The sequence below is a fragment of the Pezoporus flaviventris genome, unplaced genomic scaffold, assembly GCF_033815535.1.
Source record: "Pezoporus flaviventris isolate CSIRO_AGI_PZ_B2104156 unplaced genomic scaffold, CSIRO_AGI_Pfla_v1 ptg000095l, whole genome shotgun sequence".
Taxonomy (NCBI): domain Eukaryota; kingdom Metazoa; phylum Chordata; class Aves; order Psittaciformes; family Psittacidae; genus Pezoporus; species Pezoporus flaviventris.
In genome coordinates, this window is record NW_026892643.1 from 729204 (window position 1) to 756346 (window position 27143).

Genomic DNA, 27143 nt, shown 5'->3' on the forward strand with positions numbered 1-27143 from the left:
GCACCTTCAATGCAAACACCTTCCACGGGATCAGGTTGCCCAGAACCGCATCCAGCCTGGTGTTGAATGTCTCCAGGGACGGTTCATCCACCACCTCTCTGGCCAACCTGTGACAGTGTTTTACCACCCCCATTATAAAACATTTCTTCCTCACATCCCTCCTGAATCTCCCCTCTGTTATTTTAAAACCATTAGCCCTCATCCTATTGCAACAGTCTTGTCTTCTATAGGCTGAACAACCACAACTCTCTCAGCCTTCCCTCACAGGAGAAGCGCTAGAGCCCTCTGATCATTTTTGTGGGCCTCCTCTGGACCCTCTCCAACAGGTCCATATCTTTCCTGTACTGACTTCAGAGTTGGAAGCGGTACTCCAGATGGCGTCTCAGAAGAGCAGAGGAGAGGGGCAGAATCACCTCCCTTGACTTGCTGGCCATGTGTGGAGGGAGAGAGGGAGGGTGAAACAAAGACCTTACCACTGTCACCAAACCTGAGCAATCAAAACTTACACATGTGTAACTCCCACACCGTATCTAAACATAGCCAATCTGAGACCAATATATAAACTGGAAATTAAAAATAATGTGAGGATTCAATTAAGAGTCATGTTTTCCATTTTCTGAGGAACTACAAAGGCTAGATTATTTTTTTAAACAAAGTCTGGCATGCCCTCATAGTGACTGGATGTCAGCAGCTGGAGAACTGAGCAAACATCAAGTGTGATGAAACCCCATGAAAACCCAGGCTTGGCCACAATGCCTCATTTCTCCTTGTCCCAACAGGAAGTGCAGCCCTCAGACCCTCCACGTTCATCTCCCATGCAGATTTTCTCTGCCACAAACACAGCACACTTGAATGCATACAGCTGCCAACTGACATCAATACATCAGATATGAGCTCTGGAGCCTTGCACGTTGAAACAAACACAGCTGAACTGTAAATATATGACTTCAGGTACATATGATTACATCCAAACAAATATGCTCTAAATATTTATTTTTCTTTTTACATTGCACTCTGCATTGGAAAAGCAACTCATTCTCTTTAGATGATATGAATGTAAAATATACATGCCTGGTTTATTTCTCAGACACACCATTAACTGCATTTTTTTTTTAATTTGCACAATGCTTGAGTTCTACATTATGGCCATTATGAAGCTCAGAAAGTTTTAAATCCCACAGGCACATTCACCTCAACTGCATGATATAAATTCATTACTATAATTTAAGTGTAAATATTACTCTCAGTGCTGCTTTGCATGGAAACAACGATTCACAGAATCACAGAATAGTTAGGGTTGGAAAGGACCTTAAGATCACCCTGTTCCAAATCCCCTGCAATGGGCAGGGACACCTCACACTAAACCATGTCACCCACCCCATCCAACCTGGCCTTGAACAGTGCCAGGGATGGAGCATTCACAACTTCCTTGGGCAGCTCATTCCAGTGTCTCATCACCCTCAGAGTAAAGAACTTCTTCCTTATATCTAACCTAAACTTCCCCTGTTTAAGTTTGAACCTGTTACCCCTTGTTCTATCACTACAGTCCCTAATGAAGAGTCCCTCTCCAGCACCCTTGTAGGCCCCATTCAGATACAGGACAAGCAACCACCTTGCTGTTCTTCATGTGCTTTAGCATGCTTTCCAGGAGAATCTGCCCCAAATTTTTGCCAGGCACAGAGGTGAGACTGACTGGTCTATAGTTCCCTAGCTCTTCCATATTCCCTTTCTTGAAAATGGGGTTGTATTTCCCTTTTTCCAGTCATCAGGAACTTCACCTGACTGCCATGATTTTTCAAATATGATGGACAGTGGCTTAGCAACTTCATTTGCAGGACCTTCAGGATCCATGGATGAATTTCATCAGGTCCCATGGCCTTGTGCACATTCACGTTCTTAAGATGATCTCAAACATGATCCTCTCTTACAGTGGGCCTAAGGCCTTCATTCTCACAGCCCTTCCCTGGGTGGGGTAAACCCCCAAACTAGACACATGAATGGTAATAAACACAAGGAAGTATCTAAACACCCTGTGTAACAAAAGCAGAAGAGATTTCTTAAATTATTCTTCTTTCCAAGAAGGCTTCTTTTTTTCCAAGAAGAAGACCTCACCATAAACAGCATAGTAGCAAATGCCACTTGGAGTACTGATAAGGAATGGTGAGGAAATCCTGTATGCTCTCTACGTTTCTGCAAAGTTCATGCAGAGGGAACCAAAACCCCTTTCTTTCACTTCTGGGATCACCACAGTCAAACGACCATATGTGGTATAAACGCTTTATTGATACAGTCTGAACACACAGATTAATTTACAGGGACACCCAGCAGCGGTGCCCAGTGTGTGGCTGCCACGGACAGGAACATCCCCCTAGGCCTCCTGGACACAGGCACTGCCTCAGGGCCAGCAGCCCAAAGGCCTTTCTCCAAGGGATGCTGGGCAAAGGGGCAGCAGCAGCAGGGCTGCAGTGGGCAGGGCTGCGGAAGCCCCGTCATCCCTGTGTCACAGTGACACCACCCACCAACGCAGCATCACAATGCTCTGGGGCAGTATAAGGCAGCATCCTCCCGGGTCCCACTGCCAGAGTACCCGGCGCTGCCACCAGGACAGAGCTGGAAGCCTGAAGGCACCCAAGAGGAATTCCTTGAGACACCCGTGGAATTACTTGGAGGGGCAGAGGGGGGAAGACTGCCCGAAGGTGCAGGAGGTTCTCTGCTGCAATTCCAGCACCTGGAGGGGCCACACTCGCAGCTCATCGGATGGATGGAAATCCTGCTTCAGTCTGCGGGGGGATTGCCATCCTCATCTTCTGGGGAGATAGTGGCAGCAGCCATAAGGAATAGGTCCACAGATGGCCCAGTGTCCTCCTGCAGCGCTTTATAGCTCCCACTGCCAGGCACAGGAAGGGCTCTTGCCCCCAGGGTTGATCAGGCCAGGGTCACTTTGCTGTTGTTGGAAGCCCCTGAGATGGCTCCAGGTGGAAGCAGAAAAGGCAGTGCCAGTGTTCCCCAAGAGCCATAACCAGCCTGGACCAGGAGCAGGTCTTGCTCAGGTGCTCAGGGAATAGCCGATCGCCAGCAATGGGGTCAGGAAGGAATTTTCCCGCGGGGCAGATTGGCACTGGTCCCCGGGGGTTTTTTGCCTTCCTCTGAGCACTGAGCATGACCACTTGCCAGGGCTCCACAGTACATTCCAGCTTGGTTATCGCCTGGTGCTCATGCTCCATGAAGGTGGCCCTCGCGTCCTGCAGCTGGGGGGGAAGAGCTTTTTTCCCCCCAGGTGGACTAGCAAGCGTTTCCGGGGTTTTTTGCCTTCCCCTGCAGCCGAGCACAGCCCCTTCACGGGGCTCCTTTGGGTTATTGTGGCCCAAAGGCAGCGGCTCGTGCTCCACGCAGCTGGCCCTCGTGCCCCGCATCCGGGGGGAGGCAGAGTTCTGGACTCCCAGGGTGGTCCCAGCGTGGCCCCAGGATTGTTGCCTGTTCTCTGTGGCATTGAGCACCACCCCTTGTCAAGTCTTCCCCGGCCCATTCTGGCTGGGTTCTTGCACGGCTCACGCACCACCACAGCACTGCTCTGAAAGATTTAGGAAAAGAAAATATAATCTAAACTAAACTAGGCTAAAATTCAGTAAACTAACCTAACCTAACGTAATCCAACTAACTTTACTTATAAATAAATAAAATACTCTTTCCACCTGTAACCTTTCTGATTTGTGTCTTTGAAAGTGTTTTTGGTGCTTAAAACCCCTTGCCATTTCAGGTAAATAATGGTCTCATCATTATACAACTTATTGTGAGTGCAGGGAATGGAATGGAATGGAATGGAATGGAATGGAATGGAATGGAATGGAACAGGGTGGAAAGGAACGGAACGGGATGGAAAGGAACGGAACGGAAAGGAACAGAACTGAATGGAACAGCATAGCTCAGAACAGCTATGCTATGTTATGCATACAGTTCTGCATGACAAGCTCTGACTTAGGTCTGAGGGGCTATCTACAGTGCAGGTCCCAAGGGAGGCCAGTCCCAGGCACTGAGGCCTATGTAAACCCTCTGGACCCTGAGACAGAAGTAGACCTGTGATAGTAGAAATTCACTAAGACAAAGAAGCTTTGAATACTAAGAAAGAATACTAAGACAAGGAAGCTTTAAGAAGAAGAAAAAACATGAAATTGCAAGGTCAGCTAATTAATTAAGCAACTTTGTTACTGCTTGTCTAGGCCTAAGCCAATAGGGACTGCTTGTGTGCTAAAGATGTATACCAGTTAGGACTGCTTTGGTGGTTTGGGAAACTGCCATGAAAGTACTGCGCATACTTCAAGAAAAAAGGTAAAAAGTTCAACCTAGCTGAAGACTTTGAGCCTTCCTCCTCACGACCACCGTCAATCACCACCAGAGGCCAGCATGCATGCTCAAGGAGGAGTGGCAGAGTTCCAAAAAGGACCCCTCCTTTTCTCAGAAATCTTATGAATAGGTATATCTACTAACATAAATTTGTGACACGCTGGATAGTGAGTGCGTGTGTTAGGAGTGATTCTCCACACACCCATCACTGAATAAACAAATACGTACTTAATAGTTATATTGACAATATATTGAGTTTCTTTACAGTGCTTTTCTCGCCTGCCCTCCTCATCTACTCTCCTTTAGACATGTACGGGATGCCACAGGAGCAAGAGTACTGGGCCAGATGGACTCCTGATGGAGCACTGTTCTCAGGCTCTTGTGTTTTGCTCTGTTTCTCCAGAAGAAACAACTCAGGCGTTTTTACAAACCAGTATTTGGGGGAGGGGTGGGGATGGGAGTGGGTGGAAATCACAAGGAAATGAGCAGGTCTTGTCTGCATGAACAAGATTTGCAACCACTCAGCTCAGGAGCACGTCCTGCTTCAGGCCGAGGGATAGATCTTTGAGCTTTGCCAATGTCAGACATGTGGTCCTTTGCTATCCTGTGGAAACCCAAATAAACTGGATGAACACAGAAGAGTTTCACAAACCACCTCACACGTGTTTTTCACAACTCTGTTCAGATGCCCAAATGATCCAGAGACAATCGACATCTCTCACCCCCAGCAGAAGGCACAGGCCTCCTTCCCACAGAGTGACAGAACCAATGCCTATGATGGGACATGATGCCTGTTCAGTCCATTTTGCTAGTGGGAAGAAATGTCATCCAGTATTTCCTCAGCATGTACTGTTATGGAAAGAAGTAGGGAGAAAAAGAACGGAAGCTGGAAGAGACCTACAGTGATCAAGTCCAACTGCTCGACCACTTCAGGGCTGGCCAAAAGGTAAAGCACATTATTAAGGGTGTTGTCCAAATGCCTCTGAAACACTGATGGGCACAGGGCATTGGTCACCTCTCTAGGAAGCCTGTTCCAGTGTTGGGCCACCCTCTAGGTAAAGAAATGCTTCCTAATGTCTAGCCTAAACCACCTCAGGCACAGCTCTGAACCATCCCCACACATCCTATCAGTGGATCCCAGCAAGAAGAGATCAGCACCTCCCTCTCCAGTTCCCCTCCTCAGGAAGAGCTGTAGAGAGCCACGAGGTGCCCCCTCAGCCTCCTTTTCTCTGAACTAGGCAAACCCGGTGTCCTCAGCCGCTCCTCACAGGGCATGCCTTCCAGTCCTCTCAACAAATTTGCTCCCCTCCTCTGGATGCATTCAAGGAGCTTCATGTACCTTGTTCAATGGAGGGGCCTAGAACTACACCCAGTACTCAAGGTGAGCCTGCATCAGTGCTGATTAAAGCAGGACAATCACCTCTTCCTCCTTCTTTGTGTTTTCTTTTGTTACTAGCTCCCAGCTTCCTGGATTAATGCCCTCCTCCTCTTCTGTATGCGCTATGGTGTACGCTTATGTCCCCTGCACAGTGGGCCTGGAGCAAGCAGTTCAGCTCCCTCTCAGTTCCCCTGACACCTTTCAGCTACTGACAGTGCCCGCAGCTCAGCCCCCGCTGCAGGAGGGCCTCCACCAGGGCCCACCGAGCGCAGCCCGGCCCATGGTGCACCCTCGCCCCACGAGACCGGTGCAGGCACTCCCTGCATCCCGAGCTCTCCGCTGCAGCCTCCCCTCTCACCGGCTCTGCCCGCTGCCGACGCTGCCACCGCCGGGGCAGCCAGAGCAGAGCTCCGGAACCGGGCCCCGGCTCTGAGGCGAGCGCGCCCACTCCCGCCCACTGCCCGCTCGCGCTGCCGGCACCAACCGCCGCGCCACGCCCACGCGCTGCTCCCGCCCGCCCCGCTCGGGGCGGGGCCGTGCCTCCTGGCACCACCCCCTGTGGGTCCCTGCTCGCCTCAGCAGGGCTGCGGCTCCTGGGCAAGGCCTGGCGGGGGCTCGGGGCCACCTGGGGGGCTCTCGCCACTCAGAACTGAGGCTCCTGCACGCGGGGTTTGCCTCGCTCCGGAGCTGGTGACTCCTCTCTGGGGATAGCTCTGCAAATGATTCATAACCAGATCTGCTGCGGAATTTCTGAGTTGCTTTTAGGGGGTTAACAGCACTACTTCCTCTGAATCTCTCTCACCAGTCTTGGGGCATAGCTGACTCGATGCGGGCAAAATGTGGGCAGTCTTTTTCAGAAGCAAAGAGTGGAACCTACAGCAGGAAGACAGACCGCCACTCTCAGATACTTGGCTGTATTTCCTTTTGCAACAGTAGGGGCTAGGTGAATTTTACCATGCTTTATAGATGGAGGCATTTTCCTTCAGGTCAAACTGGCAATAGCCTGAAGGCTTCATCAGAGCTATGGCTGACCCGCTGTGATTGTCTAGACCTATTTCTAGCCAGTCCTTGCCACTGCGAAGGCCTCAGGCACTGGCAGCACCTCAGTCTCTCCTGTGTTCTGCCTGAAGCAAATAAACCATTTTGTTTTCACGAGACTTAAAATTGTTAGTTTACTTCAGGTTTCTGAGCAAAACAGAGGGTCATCTATTTGAAACTTAAATGACCTGTGAAGTACAGAAGGTTGATCAAATGACCTTCTCTGTTTGCTAGAAAACTAAAAAGGAACTGTATATACAAGAGACTTGAGGATTTGTTTCGGCTTTACATCCATTCATCCGTCAGGAATGTCAGGATGTCATTATTAACATGGCTACATGGGCCCTCTGTTGCAACAGTACTGTACAGTTGCACTGTACGTTAAGCTCTCAAGTTACCTAAAGCATTAGCCAAGGATATCTGGCAGAATGTGAAACTTTCTAGTAAAATGTGTTTCATGTAAATCCAGGAGCAAACTGTGAAGCAGATCACTTCTAAAGATCGATGCCCATGTTTTTACAATGTCTTCTTTAATTATAGTTAGCCTAAAACATTCTGACCATGAGTTTTCGGTTTTAGCGTCTATGTAAGCCTGTACTAAGGCATGGCAACTGATTACTGTGGCAGCAGATAAATCCTCTTTTTTTTCCTTTTGTTAAGAAATACTGCTTCTTGCAGAAATTTATGTACATGGACAGAAAATAGATTATTTTTTTTAATATTTTTTTAATTCCCCAAAGTAATTTCTGTCAGCCAGGATACTGATGCAGAATTCACTAACAAGCAAGAAATTCAGTACACACCCGAAGGTGCTGGTCTAGCCATCTAGCACACATGCCGCTGGGTCACACAGTAAGTCTAAAGTAAAATAAACTTCAGGAAAAAATGTCATTAGAGGGTGAGAAGTCATTAGCCTTTGGCTTTCTCTGCTACCTGATACTCTTTCCACCCTAGAAGTGTTAGTGTAATGCCTGAATGTTTCTGGCAGCTCTTCTCAGAGTTGTGTCAGGACCAGAACACCTTTCAATTCACCAAACAGGTCTTTCATCAGTTTATTTGTGTTTTTTGATTTTGCCATCCTTTTTTTAACCTTATTATATTTTATCTATCCATTTCCTTGCCCCATGGTGGTTTTCAGGCAACTGTGTCACAATCATGGCAACTTCTCTGTCTGTGGAAAAGATTATTTCCACACTCTATATTAAGCGGGACTGTAAAATCAGAGTTGAGATGCTGCAACAGTCTAGCCTTTGGCTTCTCTACAGCAACTGATTATGATAAAATGCTTTTCCAACTTGTGTCTGAATTGGCTGTTACTTTCAACAGAAATGAAATCTGACAGGAGTAATCAGGTTTTAAAAACACTTTTTCAACATTAGCAGGCAAGAATATTTTTTTTAAAGTCCTTTTTTCATGTTGAGATTGAGGATTAAACATACCTTGTAAGTAAGGAGCAAAATGAGAGAATAATACAGTGTGTATGTAGATGGAAACCAGCTGAAAAATTAATCCTTTTACCTACCATCATCTTTTTATGATCTGGAAATTCAAGGCCAAAATAGTCGCCTTCAACAAGGTTCAGGTGGTTGCAAACAGCATCATGCAAAACTTTCCCTGGAGCTCTTTGCTGGAAGAAGAAAACAAAGACTAGGGTTACAAAGATGTTTTTAATTAGCAGCAGAAAAATTATTATGCTAAGAAATTGTCCAGCAAACAACACTGTCAAAACAGTTTGCAAAATCAGTGGATATTCCAGCCATACCCACAGGGCAGCTGACAATTATTACATTAGTTTTAAAGCTACAGAAAACATTCATCCATCTCTCTGGATGGCAGCTGAGAATCCATCTTTAGTGTATTTTTATATTTGAGGGAAAAATACCACAAAATAGAAGAGGTAGAAGAAGGGAACTTGGGATATAGTTTTCTTATGTCTGCCAAGGATAATTTCTAATGTAAATTTTGCAAGGTAGCTATTTCATCCCATGGCCCTTCAAATGTCAGGTGGTGCTATGTACATCTGTGTACCACATACTGAAACCAAAATGTTCATTAACAGACCTATCATACAAAACACAAGGTACTGAGGGTTTGTTGGACACTGCATGATACAGACTTAAGTCTTGGGTTCTGACTTCATATGGGCTTATCCCTAGCCTCCTGCTGTGAGGCACTGAGGCTAGTCAAAGCCCATCTGTGCTACCCTAACAGAGTTCTTGGGTAATTTGGAGGAGTCAACAGCAAGCATTTCCTTCCACACTGACTTCCAGACTGAAAGTCTTCCTTCTATAAAAAGCAGATGTTCTTGTTCAATTATTAGCTCCCAGAGCTGCTGCTTTGCTGATCGTAAGGATTCGTCTCATCAGCACGTCAATTAAATCCACACCTGCAGCAAATACTGCAAATTACAGCTCACCAGCAAGTCTTCAGCAAAAAAACAGTGTTTCTGTATCAAAAAGCCAATCACTGAAATCAAATATTTTTGTTCCTTGGACAAATGCACCTATTTTAACTCAAGAGGCCCTGAAACACAGATCTCCACTCACTTCAGAACAAATAATAATCCATTAAACCGCACAAACTCCACTTTTACAAGAAACACACCATATCCCAGACAAATGCTCTTGTACTCAACCTACAGACTGGCCTTTTCCCTTTGTGCCCAGTAAATAATTACTAGAGCAAAATAAAAAGCAGTAACTGAGTGTAGAACAGAAGACCATTATAGGTGGGCAGTTCAGCCAACCTGGCTCAGATCTGAGCCTGAGCCCAGGTCCTGGTACCTCCAGGCAGTGCTTTGTACAAACAGGCTACTTGTGAGTGGGCAGCTGCTCAATCCCACCTCCTCCCAGATGCATCACTGCTCAGTTTGGTCTCTGCTTCACTGGGATACTAAAAAATAAATCCCCATTTTTTTCCCACCTAGGGTAATACCTGCTTTTCAGCCACAAATTGAAGTACAAAGCATCTTTACAAAAGCAATTTGTCTAACATTGTTTAATATGATTTGTCAAAAGTAACTACCCAGTAGTGAGGCTTACACCAGAGATATTAAATGCATGATGTTTTCCTGGGGAAAGCACAGGATATATGCACCACCACAGCAGTGCTGTCACTCAGGTGATGGAGGACACAATGACTGAATCCTTCAATGCTGACTGGTTTTGAAAGTCAGAGGGGAAAGGCCAAGTTCACCTGCCCTGGAACTTGCTGAGCAGGTTTTTGCCCAACATACTCTCATTGCCTCTAACAGACCTATGCCACCAGGAAGCAATGCTCACTTAGATTATCTATTTTATTAACTGTTTGAGGGGAGATTCAGGCTGGAAGTGAGGAAGAAATATTTTACAATGAGGGAGGGTAAAACACTGGCACAGGTTTCCCAAAGAGGTGGTGGATGCACCAACCCTCAAGGCATTCAAGGCCAGCCTGGATGTGGTTCTGGGCAACCTGATCTCATTGAAGATGTCCCTGCTCGTTGCAGAGGGGTTGGACTAGATGATCTTTGAAGGTCCCTTTCAACCCAAACAATTCTATGATCCTACAATTTTATAATATTGTCAGAAAGCACATAAAGAACAATGGCAGATAGAAGTACTAATTTATTTTTTTTTTTAGCATTTGTCATAACCAACCTTGCAGTAACTGAGTTCATAACAAAATGCTAAATAAGAGATACAGAGAAGATAAGGAAAAAAAAGACATCTATTTTTCTGTACTGAACATTTTTCATCTGATGCAATGCTATCTACAATAAATCTCAAGTGCAAATATATTTGAACACACTCAATGTTCTCCAGCTTCATTAAACCAAAAGCATCCCCAATGACCACCACCCAAGCCCGTGCCAGCCATCACACCCTGTGTGTCAGTTCCAGCAGAAAACCTCCCATATTTTCCACTTCATCTATCCCTGTACATAGGCACATCCAAACATACATCATCTTTTAATGAAAGAGATCCCTGCCAAGTGCATTTCATTGGAGGCAACAGAGTAACATTAAAAAGACATTAGATGGAATGTAATAATGATATTAGTTTAGTGCTCCGAAAATACACCTATAAAGGATTTAGAAACTTCAGACAAATGCTCTTGCACCCAGACTAGTCTCAGGCCTCCACAGTTTGGCTGAGGCTGTGGAAGGATGTATTTATCAGCCACCCTTGCAGCAAGATACTTGCTTTCATCCTCATGCACAAACAGAAAAATGGAAACGTGCCTATGCTTATGTATGTGTCTTACTAAAGTAACTGATGGATTCTACCTGATAAAGACCAAACTTCATCAATCCTCCCAGCAAAAAAAGGCATACTTTGGAGCAGGGATATTTTTGACCAACAGGAGAAAAGGCAGAGAGCCCACCAGTGTTACTACACTGCCCAAGGTTAGCTGAGGAGAGCAAGCCTGTCTGCTATCAGCCCATGAGTAAAAGCATCTGATTAAAACCTGCTAAGTGTTTTCATGGAGTTTTTTTCTTGCAGGCATTTAGACAATGGAACAGCAGTCTTGTAGCATTTATGTCACTCAGCATTTTCACTGGAGTGTGCCTCAGTAACATGAAATGCTTCTTACTCAAGTATTTGTAAATAAGATCATTATTCCAAACTCATCTTAGCTTTGATCAGTCTACCTCAAAATAAAATCTGACAGTTTATTCAAGTGAAACACTGTGCATATGAAATCTGCTGAGATTTAGAGCCCGATGACACTCCAGTCTTGCAGGACCAGGAGAAGTACAACATCCACAAAAGCAGGAACTCTTGGGTCTTACAGAGATGTTGATTCAGTGCAGTTCTGTGACATCCCTACTAAAAAATTTAAACACAATAAATTAAAATCTCAGTCTGCTGGGTATAGAAGCAAACCAGCAGTCATTCATGGCACAGAAAATAGGAGCTGACAGAGGAAGCATTCAGGAATGAGTGCACCACACGGATGACATCATCTGTAGCCAGCAGTCGTGTCTGACTTGAATGTGGTTACAAGGCCTATGAGGCCACACAAATTTTCCACAGAACTTGGAAGGCATTTTTCAGCCATCGAGCATGGCCCTGCTGCCATACTTCAGACAAGTACTAGGCAAACTTGTCGGCCCGTTCCCCACAGCCCTGCAGCTGCATCCATCTCCTAGAAGCTTGGCTGCTTTCCCTGCTTCACACTAGTACTGTTCTGATCCATAGGGGCTCCATGACTCCCCCAGAATAGCTGTGCGTTACATGACCATAACAAAAGCCTCATACACTGGACTGAAAAAGGTCATGAACATGGTCAAATGTGAAAGACATTAGAAAGGAGAGCCAGAAGACCTATCTACTCTCCCTGAGCATCATAGAATGAGAACTCACACCAGGGAAGGAAAGAAGTGATCCCAGGGTGAAGATCAAAGGAAGAGGATGAGGCACACAAGTGGGACATTGATACGGAAGCTGCCACAATGAAGGCTAATGGCAAGACTGTGCCTCCAGGCCATTTGCTACCACAGATGCCACACTGTAAGGTAGTGAGGGAAAGGAAATGTGTGTACTGGTGGAATACAACTTGTAGCAGCACCTGGGATCTGGGAAGCAGCTGCAGTGGGTGGTGGTCCCCTGTCCCTGTTGCTCTTGACAATCAGGTTCTTTGTATAATCGATGAGGAAATACTGCAGCTCCAGAGAGCAATTCTTCCTACCCCAAAAGAGCCACCTGAGCACACCGGAAATGAACTTGTCCTTAGCAGTACAGCTGTACTTTTTTAGTGTCAATGACAAAGAGCCCAAACACCTGTGTTACAGGGTCCCTTTTAGGTGAGGTGGATCCCAGACATAATGACAGCAGGAAATGACTATTATTCTCTCAAGGTGGTACTTAGTTACAAAAAAACCCCAACATTATAAATTTATTGCAGTGAAAGGAAGCTCATTGATTTCCAGCTACACATCCTTACTGCTTTATGCATTTTGAACTGGCCTTTCATTTAGCTGTGTGAAATCAAATTTTAAAAGTCACTTTACATTTTCAGGCAACATCAGGCCACTAAGTTGTAAATTATGAATAATGCACATCACCATGTTTAGCTGCAAGCTATGAAGGTACCCGGTCAAAGTAGCCTGCTTTACACATTATGCATTCAACATTTGCTGTCTGCTCATTTTTCCAGTCCTACTCAATTCATCCTCCCTCTACTTCCACCAAAATCCAAAACAGCATGCTGCTTATGATATTCCAATACTAAATATTTTAATAGTTTCACCAATTCTTTCATGTTCTAGCAATCAATAATCATTTAAAAAAAAATCTCCCTCTACTTACTTGCTTAGGCCATTCTTTGGCACAAACTGCAATACAGAATTCTTTAAAAGGAGAAAGTGCCCAGCAATATCTGGAAGATATCCAGGACGTATTCCCCCACCTCCCAGTTCATTTAGCAATTATTTCACTAACCATTTACCGGGGGAAAAAAAAAAAAAAAAAAGTACCACCTGTTTAGGATCAAATAGTGATATTAACATTTCCATCAATCCCAAAGGGAGATTTCAACTTTTGATTGAAAGGTTTTTGTTTATTTTATTACACTTGCTTGTGCATTAGTAACAGCTGATAAGGACAGAGTCCCTTTATGTTCCTCTAAAAGAAGAAGGTACATTCATCATTCACACCTGCCACAGTAAAGACAGCCATTTCATCCACTGATGCCCTGTGTTCCCATCACATTCTGGGTGCTCAACAATGAGATGTCACAATTTGGTCATGCTAAATATTTTACAAATACTTATGTATCACATTGTGAAAAGTTTAAACACAAAGTTCAAGATTTTGTTTGTTCTTTCCTGGGTAATCATCCAGAAAGCCGCTTGTACTTCAGCTCAGTCTGATTCCCAAATTATTTTTATACTTCAGTTTAACAACTGCACTGAAATGACAGTGAAAACTTCATCCAGTGTTTTCATTACTATTTATGAAGTCAGATACAGTTGTAACCAATACTAAAAATAACCATTCCAAATTCTGAACAGCATAAATTTTCTCAGTAAATTAAAGCTGCTAAAAATTCTATATGTATCTACAGCTTTGAAAGGGAAGAAAACCAACCAGTAAGTGCTCATGATAGGCAACTTGTATGAAAATAACCTTAAAGATGATATTGAGCAGCAGGGTTCTTAAACAAATAACCCTGCCAGAAATCTATACTTCAAAAGAGGCTTGAAAACTACTCACAGGAGAACAACGCTGTCAGCCTCCAAAGACAAATTCCTGTTTCAAACAGTTCTCCTTTCTGGCGTAAAATGAAATGCATAATTCATATTTAAGAAAAGTCTACTGCTTGAAGGGTGGGATTAAAAGCAAGAAGCAGTAGTCCAAGTGTTGTTGCTCTGGACCTAACATTGCCAAGACACTTGGAGTTCTTCCGCCGTTTTCCTCCTCTCCTCCCTTTTAAAGTGTAGGTGTTAACCCTATAGGAAGGATTAGATGACCATAAAAATAGCTTTAGACCATAAAGATAGCTCTCACACCTGGGCTTACTAGTTTTTACTTTGCTGTTCAGCTTATACTGCGTAGTTAGGAAGTGTTGGAAGAAGTGTGATTCATCACCCCTACATACTAGGGCAAAGCAAAGAGGAGAAGTGACACATTTAAATTGAGCAGCCACACACTCCCACACTGCTTTTAAATTTCCAGATCTCCACTTTGTGCCTCCAGCCACCAGGTATGCACCCCATTTGCATGGAGGGTGTAGAAGAGGCAAATTTTCATGATAACCTAATGGCACCTCATTCCTTTGAAGATATTTTCCATCTGAATGTAGTTGAAAGCTCCACTCCTGGCACATATCCCACATGCTTTTGCACAGACTAAGCACATACCATCAAAGGCAGGATAGAGGCCAAATGCAGTAACAGAATAAGTCTCTTATACTGCTTTAAAAACAGGCGATTGATCATCTGCTGTGTATGTACAATAAGACTATTTAGTGCTCCTTTCTTTCAAGATTTTAGTGGACTGCTTTCCCACTTTATGCTCACCACATAAGCTGAATTCCCTTTAATGCAGGCGCTTGCCTTCCATTATCTCTGAGGTACAGTTTTATCTCTCAGTTGATTTTGATGGTGGTGTCTTGTTTTTAAACAGTGGGGTTTACTTTAGGTGTGTTTTACTCCAAATACCTGTCCTTAAAATAAAACACGGCAGCAAAGTTACACCTTTTGCCCCCGCTTTTCAGCTGTGGCAAACCAGACGACTTCAGAAATTACTATTTTGGGTATGTGATTACTAACCAAAAGTCAACACTGTAATTAAGAAAGTGAAAATACACAGAGAAAGATTTTAATAACAGTCTCATTCCTTGGCATTTCTAGTATGGTCTCCAAAAGAAACTTGCCATTTTCTACATTTGAAGATACACAGATTTGTTATTGTAACCATGGATTTGGATTTCTGAGCATGACAAACTGGCTTATGTCAAAATATTTTCTAAAATAGGCAAAAGCAGCAGGATTGCTCTGACTAGACTTTAAACTCTCTTCCAGTGCCCCAAATCAATTAGTGGAAATACCTGGCAGTAAGATTCAGGTGAAAATTAAATATTTATCAGGAAAAGTAGTAACTAAACAATCTTCTTTAATAGTTAAACAGTGTGGAAGTTAAAAAATTAAAGTTGTCTAGGAAAGCTAATGTAAAGTTTTATGACAAGGCTATTTTCAGTAGTTCTTGGTTAAAACTTCTTACAGCAGAGTCAGATTAATACAAATTTCAGCTGCAGCAAATCCTCAGGTAGCTATACATCTCCATAATTACAAGTTCAGCAAAGCTACTGGAGGCTCTGCTTGGTCTCTTTTCACTTGGCTAATAAAATTGTAGCTGTATAACATAACGGGCAAATACCACCCACGCTGTATTATATATGCTATTTCAGTGTGCAAGTGAGGAAATACAAAAGAAGAGATGACATGGGCACCCACAGATACGGACCTTTCATTCCACAGACCAACCTGTCATCTTCATGTGTAAAGATCCAATCATTTAATTTCTTTGCAGTTCTTACAAACATAAATTGATATTAATACCGATTTTATTTCCCACCTTTAAATTACGCTAATTTCTAGTTGATAAGGAGTTTGCTACTGCAAAGCCAGCAGCAACCACCACAAAACTAGCAGAGCCCTTTGTAAAGAAGAAGAAGAAAGGGGAAGAAAGGCAGATTCTTGTAGCTCAGAGAACTTCCTCCTCGGGTAGCTGTAGGGACAGAATCCTACAGGGGAATTTATTTTGCACATCCATCCCACTGTCATCAATGCCAAAGGAAATCTGGAACTTCTCAGCAGCTAAACACCACAAACCCTATAGACCAGAAAACATTCAGCCTTTGGTCACTGTAGTCTAAGTACCCATCTGTTTATTACAAAATGTTATTCATGGCGAAAAGCATTAACAAAACACTTCATGATTAGTTTCCCAGTTCACTGCTTCCTTTAGCTGTATTTACAGCATTTTAACTAGGTGACATCTAACCCTCATTTAGAAAGTTCAGCTGACCTTTAACAGCCTTAACTTCTCTGTACTGATTTAAAAAAAAGTACATTTGACACATATGCACTTAAAAAACACTTTTTCAACTTAAAAGGGATGCTCTGATCCCATCTGCTAATTAATTCAGCTGGAAAATTTCACTGTTATCTGCCTAACACTCCTCTAAGAACTGTCCCCATGAGGTCATTCATGCCTTCACATGAAATGCGAATGGTGATCTTGGTAACTCCCCAGAAGCCTCAAACTGCAACAACAGGTCACTGCACAGGCTAATCAGTCTTCCTGAAAAAATATCCAAACAACCCCAAACCTTGTTTCTTGTAGCACAGCTATTACTGCTGACTTTCTTCAGATACATGTAAAATACTTGTGGGAAACCAGTATTGGCAGAGCGAGTCTTTTAAGTAACTGTTCAAGGCCGCAGAATTTCACACACCAGCCATTCAGTTCTTGGACACTTCCATCTGGAAGTTCTGCCAGAGCCACTGTTACTAGACCAAAATTACTTTCCTTGAACATTGTTTCAAATGCACAGTGTGGACAAGAAAAATGAGGCATTAAGAGAACAATGAGAAAATTTACTAAAAATATGTCCTCTTACTCCCTAAATTATCTCTGCAAATGCTGAGTCATCTCTACCTAATTTTATTAGTAAAACTAAAAAGTGGTTTGTGGCTGTTCTTTAATCCATTAGCAGAGCGAATATCCACTGCTGGAAGAGACTATTTTCCCCTTCTGAAGAGTATAATTGGCACAATGTATTGCATCTTCAGGGCCTTGAGGCTGAACGGTGATGACTTGCAAGAACCAGCGCCAGGCCACCGTGAATTTCAGATCCTGGAGTAAGTTGCAGAGCAGATGCGTTAAGCGGTGCTTTCCTCATGACCTGAAACACACTACTTTGCAAATCAGCGCATAAAAAAAATAAGAAGGCAACACCACTTTTGTGCTACTTTGTGCTAAAACCAGGTGCATGCTAAAAAAGCTTCCCTGAAAAGCTATGTCTCCCTGAGAGGTGCAAGAAGGGAAGGAGTCACCCCAAAGCCATCACAACTATGACACTAAACCCCTTGGTAGAGACCCAGAGACGCCAGCAGGCACCTCTCTGACAAAGATTACCTCTGAATTATATATGTTTAATTGACAGCCAGGGGGGTAATTGGGCAGATGTCCCCATCTGGCATCAGCTGCACGTCCACCAGCAGCCTCTGCCCACAGAGATGTGCCTGATGGGCACAGCCACACTGTCTGCAGTGCAGGGATGCCTATAGCACAAGTCCAGCCTGTGCACTGTGGGCAATGGCTTTGGAAAACACATCACAAGGCACATTTTCAGAAACTAGGAGTTTGATTCAAAGCTTATAGAACCTCATTTTTCGGGACGTTTTCTATATAGAAAGCTGTTTTACTGAAGCTTAACTCTGGAAGCAAGTTTATATCTGTCAAATAAATGTTGATACTACTTCCCCTCCCTGTGAACAAAAAACTGAATGAGTTTAACCCTTGGCCTAGGCAGTATTTAGCAGCACACTGTGCTCCTTGTTTCTTGGGAAGAGCTGCAACTGAGGCTCAAAACACTCATTAAAAATACCTCAGATTGAATTTCATAGCCCACAACTTTTGAAAAGGAATATAATGGCACTATTCAGTGTTTTCAGTGTAATGCAGCAGCACAGCAGTCAGCGCATAATTTGGGATGGAAACCCCAATCTCTGTGACACCCTCCACCCCCTGCATCCCACTTCACCACTGCTCTCTGTTTCAAGGCAAAAAATCATCGAACCACCTTCTCAAGCTCTTTTTTTAACATTAAGTAGTGCTTGAGAAGAAAATAAAATCATTCCATTATTCCAAATGCTTTCTTCTGCTGTTTTCTTTGCCTGCTCATTTTTTGTCATTTTCTTTACCCTAAGCAAATACTACTATAATGCAGCAGTAGGCAATTTTGAAGTCATCAGATGTGAAAACAGAACCCTTATATGCGACTGGAAACATGAGAATATGGAATGTTATGAGTATACAGGAGTTATTAACTACAAAACCAGATTGAGCTGCAAAGTGTTTATTTACTGTTTTTATTTAGATATATTTTAGCTTAGACATTATTCTAGTAAAAACCTTGAAGAAATCATTTAAATGTACGAACTCTGAGACCTGAAAAAAAAAAAAAAATCAAACCAACCAACAAACCCCAAACATGTAAAACACACAAAAATCAACCAACCAAATGAAAAAAAAGAGAGATGTTCAGGCAAAATATTAAGTCCTAAACCTAAAGCAAAATCAAATGTAACAGGAAAAAGCTTCTGATAATCCCTGTTTAGCCCTGCATCAGTCACAACATAACTATTTAGCTGAGCACGAGCTGCTACCACCGAGGACTGTACGTATTTTACCTTTCACTCTACTAGAAGGAAAGCATGTTTTAACAATAGGATACAACACTTTTTAAGACCAGACTGCTAATTTGAAAGGACATCCTTAGATGAAGCCTTTAGGCTGTGGCCACAGCTAACCTATAATGTACTCAGGTTACACCCTTGTCTTCAGCCAGACTACTGCTCCAGCTGGATCTGGTGCTCCTATAGCCACAATGTGAGGCAGGGTAAGGAAGGCAACCTTGAATGAAACTTAGAATTTCTGGAGGATCTGCTTGGTACCAGCCTCTCTTTCAAAACCGATGTGGACCAGCTAAGGAAAAGCTCGGCTACAGCATCCTACAATTGCTCCAGAGTGGATGTAACCCCGTATTTTATGTGTGAAATTGAAACAGAAATGGTCCTGAGTTCATGTCTCAGTGAATAAAAATCATACCCACAAAATGTCTGCATAGAAAAGAAACCTTCAAGTTCAAACCGTAAGTCTCAAAGGCTCCTCTTTTAAATATACAAAAGGCAGAACTTTTGGGTTGTTTTTTTGCCAGTCAAGTTCCCAATACTCATAAGCTTCTTGTCTGGTCATGAAAGATCTGTCACCAACCTGACAGACTGAAAACATCTTGGTAACCTTTGTACCATGGATATACAGAGAACGTATTCAATGTTTCCCTAAGCAGCCTTAAAGGACCTTAAGACTGAATTCACAGGGAACCTGAACTGTCTTTTAGACATGCAAAGAAAGATGCAGAAGAAAAAGTGAGAACCATCTATACACTTATGGGATTTGCAAGGGAAGGCACAAGCTCTCTGTTTTGTGCATCTAAAGTACTCCCTTTGGTGGGACTCAAACCAGAGCTGAAAGAAGAGTAAGGGGAACTGGTGTAGTGGGTGTTAAAATAATGGATGCTTCTACCAACAGAGTTCAGAGACACCTCATAATGATGCAGTCAAGTCACATTTTCAAGGAAAGATAAAAAATAACCACCTCCCCTTTTAATAGAGCTGCAGTTTTCCGGAAAGATCCTCAGGAGCTTTTCTGCTCGTTCCTTGCAGTCTGTCTGCCACTTGCAGTGTCTCCTAACACTGCAGACGTTTTGAACAATCCACCCATGAGTCATACTAGGTCAAAGATGAAACTGCCTCTGGATTGTAGAAGTCTGATGAATGGTTATGTTAGCAAACAACACATAACTGTAGCAATCATCGGGGAACACAAACAGAGGAGCGGTGCGGGTGTACGCTGGGAGAAACAGTGACTTAGCCTCCAGTCACTTCAAAATCCAAAGCTGCTGGGACCGACCCATATATTAAATCTAGCATTAAATATAAAAGCAGTGCAGACAGAGCAGAGATCTGCCTACGCGTTTGTGGCAAACCAGGAAAAGTAGGGATTTGTGCTTGTATCTGTGGGGCAGGGTGAGGTGGAGGGGAAGAAAGGCCAGCAGCACCTTCTAAGGTGCACATGATGTTTGTGAGCTGGGATAAAAGCCTCTCATCAGTCTTCAGAGTGGTTCCTCCTGATTACAAGCAAGGTTTTACCTGTGAACTGGGGACGTTCAACTTTCACCTGTTTCCCATCCCTTCTTCTGCATGTGTGCGTGCTGCCAGTGTGTACCTTACAGAATTGCCTGTACCTGCAGTTAATGCGCAATACTTCAGAGGAAAACAGCTTCTGCTTCATTGCTCATTTAACCATACAAAATGTTCAAACTAAGGAGATTCCTAAGAGATCTGCTTTCTATCACTGAGAGAGAGGCCTCAAATATCAAAGCAAAAGCATCATCATGTTATCATCACAAGTACATTAACACAGTCTCTGAAATACAACTTTTATGGCTTCTATTTTGTTTTAACGTGCAATACTGTTTTCTTTTATACTCTGTTTAAAAACATGTGTTGTACAGACTTAGTTACTGTGATCTGGGCTTTGGACTGAATTGTTAAATATTTAGGCACAGCAGATTTACAAAGGCATGTGAGCCACTTTACTGTTTTTTCTTAAGGTCAGAATACAGCAGTACTGTAATAGATACCACTTTGATACAAATGAGCTTTATCAGCAACAACAGGCTTCGTGGGAAACAAGCCTTCTCTGTTCAGGATACGTCAAAGTGAAGTCTTTGGGGATGTACTATCAAAAGTCAAACATCAGGCTGACACAATGTGACTTTTTTGACCGCATTTTCAGTCTTAGGTTGAACTCCTTCAGAAATAAAAATTTTAATTCATTTAACCTTAAGAATAATGTGCGTAAAGGAAAAGGATTTGATTTCACCTAATTGGCAGGAGTTTTTTCTCTTTGTGCTGAAAATCAAGTCCTTATGTGATTAAGAGATGGCATGCATCTCATTTTAAATTTACATTTACAAATACGTTCTATTTCATGTTAATATTCAGGTAATTTCCAGATTCCTGAGCTATGCAAGAGCAATACTTTTATTTACAACATAACTGGATGCTGACAAGTGATTATTACCAAGATGCCATTTCAGTATATCAATAAAGATTGCCACAGAGTTACTATCTGTCAGGATTTTAGCAGCTTGTCAGGAACAAACTTCTCCACCTTCTGATGTGCACACAGAAATCTAAATTAATCCCACCTAACCCTCAGCATTTAACTGACATGCCTAAGACACAAGAGGAATTTTCGCAGATTCCTGTCTGATCAGCAGAGGAGAAATAAGCACTTTCAAGACTACCTGTCAGTCAACCTAAAATCTGAATCAGCTGGGAGGTGGCCCCTCTTCCTCCACTTTTTTATAAACTAGAGTAACTACAGCTGGCATAAATGTCTTGCTGAAAGACAGTTTTTCATGGTTATATATTCTTTACAATATTTAAGTTTAAAAAGAAAAAAAAGGAACTTGTAGAAAATAAAAGATGTTCATGCTTATTTAGAACAGAATTTTGGCTCCTACAAGAAGACATTTCAGAAAATGACCAAAATAAAAGCAGAAAAAGACTTTTTCTGTACCTAATATGAGACTTAATAAATATCCTTCATCTTTGCCTATTTAGAACATGTTTAGGTTATTCATGTTCTTATCAGCCCTTAAGTGAAGTTCTGGGCTAGCATATACACATACTTCAGTCATCTCCATCAAAACTGACTTGTTACCAGCTTCAGCTTCAGAAATTACCTTTCTCCATCATAATTTACTTAGAGAAATCAGGCAACCGTGTCAGGCTCAGAATATATTTCCATAGAGAAAGAATTTCAGCATGCAGAAGACCACAATGGCATTGAACCAGTATTACTGCTTGCACACTTCCTGTACTGACCCTTTACTCATTTTTAAGCACAATGTCTCCTAATACTTGACAAAGAACACCCTGTGATTAAAACAGCGAGAGCCATAACCCTAATTTGGCATTAAGGAGCCAATATTATCAGCTCTTGCTTTTTTTTACACTGTAAATATTTCTTCAGTTGTTGATACCAAACAGCTTGAGCTATCCCATCTACTCTCAAACATCAAACAAGGTCTTCGGGTCTCATGACCCTCAGAGCCTTCCTTAGGTTGATCTTCATTCCTTTTTAACTGCCATTATGTGTCTAGTTGCCCTGGACTTACTTCCAAAGAAACATGGATGAACTTAGCCTTCATCTTAGCCTTCATCTCACTGCTACTCTGCTTCTCCCTCTGGATTAAGCAATCTTTAACATGGTATGCTTACTCCTCGTTATCATTAACTTTCATGGGGTATTTTGTCTACTGTGCTGTTAGGAAACAGGTAAGTGCTTACACAAAAGGTATTACACATATTAGTTGACATCATCAGTGTATTTTAAACAGTCTTCCCAAACTGAATTCAAAAGACCAAACTACTGAAGACAAACATTTCCCAATAAAAGATGTAATTCATACCCATTAAGCACCAACCAGCTATTTCAGGATATCCTGACCTTCAGTGAAATATTTAAGGAAGGGTTTATATTTCTTTTTGAGCAATGCTGAATATATCTGGATACATTCCCTTGCTGGAGATTTATAATTAAGGTTAGCATTACACTGGGCAATTTTAAAAGCTTGAGAAATCACAAGATCTGTTGAGGTCATTTCTCTGACATCACATGTGGATCCAATAATGAACGTAAAATTTCCACGGACCACATGTTTGCTGATGTGCAAAAAGCTATTAATCCTGAAAGCAGTGGAGACGTGAACTTGCCCCGTCAACTGCACTTTGACAAAAGCACGATCTCCTCTCTTCCACTCCCCATAATTATGATCATGAGAGGGCACTATTAAAATTCATTAAACTCCTCGTAACTGCTGGCGACAGTGTCCCCAAATTTTCCTAAATATGCTTTTAACTAAGGCAATGAATGCATTAAAAGCAGCAGATTTCTGTCAGGGCTAGGCTGTGGGCTCATGCAGAGCGCTCCCACAGCTGCACTGGTGGCCACTGTGGAACAAACCCAACTTCAGCTGTCTAGAAATTATGTGTTTAGTCTAAGCTCATTGTCCAGATGAGAGAAGTCCATGCAGTCAGAGAAGAGAGAAGTACTGTGAGAGAAAATTAATCCCATCTGGAGACAGATGTGTCACACACCCAGGGTGAATTGCCTGCTGGAGCACCTCTCATTCCAACTGCGGGAGCCTTTCCTACTCCCTGTGAATCCAGTGTTCAAACAACTAAAATCAAGTGAGATCAATCTTACTCTTAAACTTCAGCACAGGTAAGACTGTATTGCCTGGAACACTTTTTCCTTGCAATTTTCCCATAAGCCTGAAATACAATACACATGGCATTTTTGCTCTGCGGGACGAAGGGCGAACAGAAGAAAGATAAATTCTTATAAAGCTGTGTATTTGTTTTAAGCAAGATAACAGTCTCAGAAGGGCTAAGAAGACAACAGCAGACAAAGCAGAAATAAAGATAGTAGCATTGAGAATGTATTACAAAAAGGAGAGGTCCCTAAAGCTGACCTACTACAAAGGCTAAGAGTAACAACAAAATCCTCCATTTTCTAAATCTGTTGCCCAATACTTACGAACCAGAACTAGAAACAAAATGTAAGTCATGTTGTTTTCTCACAGTAAAAATAACTGCTTCCATTCAGTATCATGTTGAGGCCTATATTGAAAAGAAGGTCCAGTAAATTAGTTACCTAAACAAAAACACTGAGCAGTTTTCTACATCTAGAGCTCTGATGAAACTCAAGACTCAACAACACAATATTCAATAGCACTATCTTGATCAAAAAGAAGGAATTCTGTCTTCTTTCATTCTTCAAGTGATGGTTTTAAGGAGATTGAGAGTCCAACAGTAGCCTAACTGAATAAGGATTGAATTTTGATGTAGCACATCCATGCCATTAGGTGCTGAGTTCCTGTGCTGAGGCCCTGCATATAAGTGGTGATGCTCTTCAGGAACTGAGCATCTTGCAAGGCCAGCTTGCTGGAATGTTTCACAGTATTTCCCAGAGCACACGTGGCCGCACAGGCAAAATTTTGCTAGCAGAAAATTGCTCAGCAACGGTCTTCAAGAGCAATGAAGAAACTCATTTAGGAAAAATGTAAATAAAGTGCTTTATGTGTAGGCTGCTGCTTAAGCTCTTAAAATAGATGCCAAAGAATGAAACAACATGTCTGTCTACCAGCCATACTTTTCTAGGTATGAAGAGCTGGCATTATCAATTAAAAGAAACAGTTAAGCAACTGATATACTCAGTCTCTGATTCCAGTATCTCCACCTATCAATAGGTGATTTGGAATAATACAACTTCTAAAAGCCATTAGATAGCTATATATTTATATAGTTATATTGAAAATACATGTATGCATGTTTTTTTTCCTTCACCACTTTGAGTAACAGATTGAAAAATACCACACAGACAACACATGCAGTTATACAAGGAGCAATTTATAGCCCTTTTTTAATGACTGCATTTGCCAAAGGCAAAGATCTGCTTACTGTTATTTCTAGCAATAGTATACTTTACTAAACAGCCAGTCTTGTGTAAGAAAAAAATCCCAGCATAAAACATACACTAACCTTTCACGCTGCTGCTAAGTGGTTTGTGAAATCTGGCTTTGTGATTGCATTCAAGATGTTTTATGCAGTCACTATTAGCCAAGCATCCTACAGGGGGGCAGGAGGTACCTCTAAAGTATTCACAATACACTTGAAATGCTACACAGTAAATCATGGTTCCAAGCATCACAAAAGTCCATAGACCATAAGCAGATAAATAAGGAAAATCAAGTAAAAACAAGGCCTTGCTTTCTTTGTTAAGAATGTCTGAAGGTGGCCAAAGTTGACAATAAAAACAACCTACATATTCAGATTCCTACAGCAGTATGTATTTAATAAAACTGCACCTCTAAACTTACGTATTAATAGAAAAACATTCTAATAACATAATAACACAGCTGCATGCTATGATACCAACAACAATGCTTTAGAAAGAAAAATATCACTCACTGAAGTTTTCAACGGGTGTCATAAAAAAGAGACTTGATCCTGCAGTTACACCAATCAGTGTGATACGCTGTATAGATCATATACTACTATTTCTGATGGCTTTTACGTGGAAACAATAGGCACTATTCATATAGAATCACAAACCACTGCTACAACACTAAGTATTACATTTTCAAACTGTCAATCATCTATACAGAGTGGTGGAAAATTACAACCAAAATACTGTGCTCCAACTCGCCTCCAGTACTTACCATTGTGTTTACTTTTCTGAAGAGTTCCACTTCTATTAAAAAATAGCCCAGAACTACAGACACCGGTCCCTTACAATCATGCACCTTGAACCAGAAACTCTTCATGTCTTTTCAATTTCTCCTTAGTGCTGCAAGAGGATGACTAAGTCGGAATCACTTTGTGAGCAGTTTTCAGCAAACAGTGGGCTGCTCACACTCAGCAACATGCTCTTCTCTCTTGGTTTCCTTTTTTGTAATAATTGCCCTGGTCAGTACACAGCTGGTTTTTAAACATGTGGTCTCTGGCCACAAAGGCAAGATGTCACTTTGTCCATATCTGGAAGGCTAACCTAAGGTGGCTGTTGCAGCCCCAGCTACTGCTCTTCCAACACACGGATGAGATAGCACACGCTTGTGCTCGCCAGTCAGGCTGGCGAAAGCCTGTGCCTGTGACATCAGTAGGTAAGGGGCACAAGCCTTCACATCAAAACTCTGCCCAGAAGTTACTTCCTGCTACTGCAAAGCTGTTTTGTGTCCTTAAACCAAGAACAAGCACAGGGGGAAGGCAAGAGAGCGAGGTTCCTAAGATCCACCGGGACTTGATGGTAGCCCTCTCCTTGGAAATGCCCCCTATGATCTCACAAGGCCAGGGAAAGGGCCAAAAACATATTTGGAAATGGGTGTTGCGCTTCACTTCTGATGTGTGTATGTTTTACCTGTAGTCAATGTCATTATAGAAAGGCATATACTATCACAGACAAGCACATTTCAAAATCATACAGAAACAGAAGAGGCAGCTCCTCCCACCCCATAACCCTTTATTTGCAGTTAAAAGTTCATGTCCAGTAGAATAAAATTTAACCTCTATGTCAGGACTGAAATGATACGTATTACATTTCCTCAGCCTCAGAAGCCTATCTTATTGCTTTCTTGACCTTTGTTTATATGGCTAAAACAAACAATAAACCCCCCAACCTTTTAGCCAAGTACCATAACAAAGAGAGAGGACAGCTAAAGCAACAGCTGCTCTGAGTTGAATCAGAGTCTGCCTAATGTGTTTTCCTCTCAAAACTCTGAACGCCTGCAACAACAAAAATAAAGCAACTTACTGTAGATTCCCCAGGAGGTGAACAGAAGTCCAAGCAGGAGCTCTGATGAGGAATGCAAGCTAATTTACACTGGTCAGTTTCTGAGCTACCTTCTCTTTTTTGTCTCACAAGAAGGTGAAGCCTAAAAGCAGAGCTCACCACAGGAGTGGCAATAAGCTTTCTAACTCATCGCTGGTGCCCAGACCTATGCAAGTGATAAATTATCTGAAGTGCTGCTGGGTTGTAAGTGGATGTCACCTTGCCATCCTTTCCCACTTGGGCTGGCAAATCTCAATAGCAGAAGCACCTGAAACTCCTTTCCCTGCAGGGTCTAGCAATTCCTACGTACCACAGCCTCGTGAAAGTAATGATATCCCTTCACTGAAAGTGATGGGGAGAGAAAGAAGCATAAGCGCATTTCAGAGAAGACCCATGCTGAACAAGAGCAGGGAGCTGAACACCAAACAAACTGTATTTGGTAAGAGGCAAAAAGAACAAAATAAAAACAAACATGCACAGTATATTTGAATATTCGTTAGTTTGCCACTCTCTCTTCAAAGTAGTGAGTATTTCAAGGAGATTGATGTCCCAAAAAAAGTTTAAAAAACCCTTGCACTTTTTGAATAAAATTTCAAATGGACTGCTATTTCCATCCTCTATGGGCAATTCAAAATAGAAGTAACTCCCCCAAAAGTAAAACAAATTCTTAGAGAAATCATTCAAAATATGGTAGCCAGTGAGACCAAGA

The 27143-nt window shown here is 42.4% G+C and overlaps 1 protein-coding gene across 6 annotated transcripts in view; it reads right to left on the reverse strand.

Annotated features, from left to right (window-relative positions):
• Nucleotides 1-27143, reverse strand: part of FARP1 (FERM, ARH/RhoGEF and pleckstrin domain protein 1) — a 217527-nt gene that overhangs the window by 68093 nt on the left and 122291 nt on the right. For all 6 annotated transcript variants that reach the window (XM_061476300.1, XM_061476299.1, XM_061476298.1 and 3 more), the window contains exon 3: nt 8280-8384. In XM_061476300.1, the coding sequence (XP_061332284.1) occupies nt 8280-8384 (105 nt within the window). The remainder of the gene's footprint in view (nt 1-8279; nt 8385-27143) is intronic.